General features: G+C 39.8%; 1 protein-coding gene across 1 annotated transcript; it reads right to left on the bottom strand.

The window, feature by feature from the left end:
• Positions 1–84: 84 nt before the first annotated feature.
• Positions 85–1,026, bottom strand: LOC124891410 (probable LRR receptor-like serine/threonine-protein kinase At4g36180; the record flags this gene model as incomplete). The annotated part of the gene is made up of 1 exon (XM_047403144.1): positions 85–1,026. A coding segment is annotated over one exon (942 nt), but the record flags the coding sequence as incomplete, so codon positions are not given.
• Between the last annotated feature and the right edge of the window lie 62 nt (positions 1,027–1,088).

Below are 1,088 nucleotides of genomic sequence, written 5' to 3'. Positions count from 1 at the left end.
CTCATGTTGCAAGATGTGAAGTCCAAAATCTTGGGCTGGAATGTTTGCGCGAAGGGTTGATCTGGATCATCGATTTCCACTGACAATCCGCTAGTTCCTAAACTAATTTCATCCAATCTAGACTTTCGGAACAAAGAAAATGGCATATTACCATTCAGCCTATTCCTCTGAATATAAAGAAATGAAAGCTTAGGAAGCTGAATTATGCACAACGGAAGACGTCCTGTTAGATCATTCCATTCTAAATTCAGGTACTCTAGGGAGGAGATTTGACAAACCGAAATCGGTATGTTACCTTCTAATCGGTTCTGAAACAGCGATAAGTATTGAAGGTTTGTTAAACTGGACATGGATGCAGGAATTTGGCCTGTGATATCGTTTTCATTGAGCATCAGCACACTTAATTTTGTAAGTTTTGTGATTGAAGAAGGTATCGACCCTTGTATCGAGCATCCATGAGCTCGGAAAAAGGCTAACGAAGTTGAGTTACTTAAGGAAGGAGGAATCGTTCCACCTACCCGTGTGAAGCATATGTCGAGTAATGTCAACTTTGACCACGGTACTGCGAACATTGAAACAAGATCTATGGTAACAGCAGGATTGCTAGCAACAGAAAGTTCTTCGAGTTGAGGAAGGTAAGGGATATGACCATTTAAATCATTTCTACTAAAATCAAGAACCGAGAGGGTTGTGATGTTCGATAGCAGATCAGGTATCGAGGATTTTAGAACGTTAGAGCTCATATCTAGACTAGCAATATTAGTAAGGTTAAGAAACTGCGCTATCGGAATTCTTCCTGAAATGTTGCAGTTGGACAAACGAAGTGACACGAGATTTGAAAGACTTGATATTGGTTTAGCCCAATGAACTGATTCAGACGCCTTCGATAGATCAACACCAGTCAACACTAGATATCTTAGACGTCGGAGTCCTTCCAACCACCTTAGATTTGGACTAGACAAATAACCGTAACTTATAAAAGATAACAACGATGAGCTAAAATCCAACTTCAGTGGAAATGTCAAGCTAACAGAAACAGAAGAATAATCAGGTACTAAGTTAGCACATGAAAGATCAAGAGACCTTAG

Source organism: Capsicum annuum, unplaced genomic scaffold (genome assembly GCF_002878395.1).
Source record: "Capsicum annuum cultivar UCD-10X-F1 unplaced genomic scaffold, UCD10Xv1.1 ctg34963, whole genome shotgun sequence".
Lineage (NCBI taxonomy): Eukaryota > Viridiplantae > Streptophyta > Magnoliopsida > Solanales > Solanaceae > Capsicum > Capsicum annuum.
This window is presented reverse-complemented; position numbering and strand designations above follow the sequence as displayed.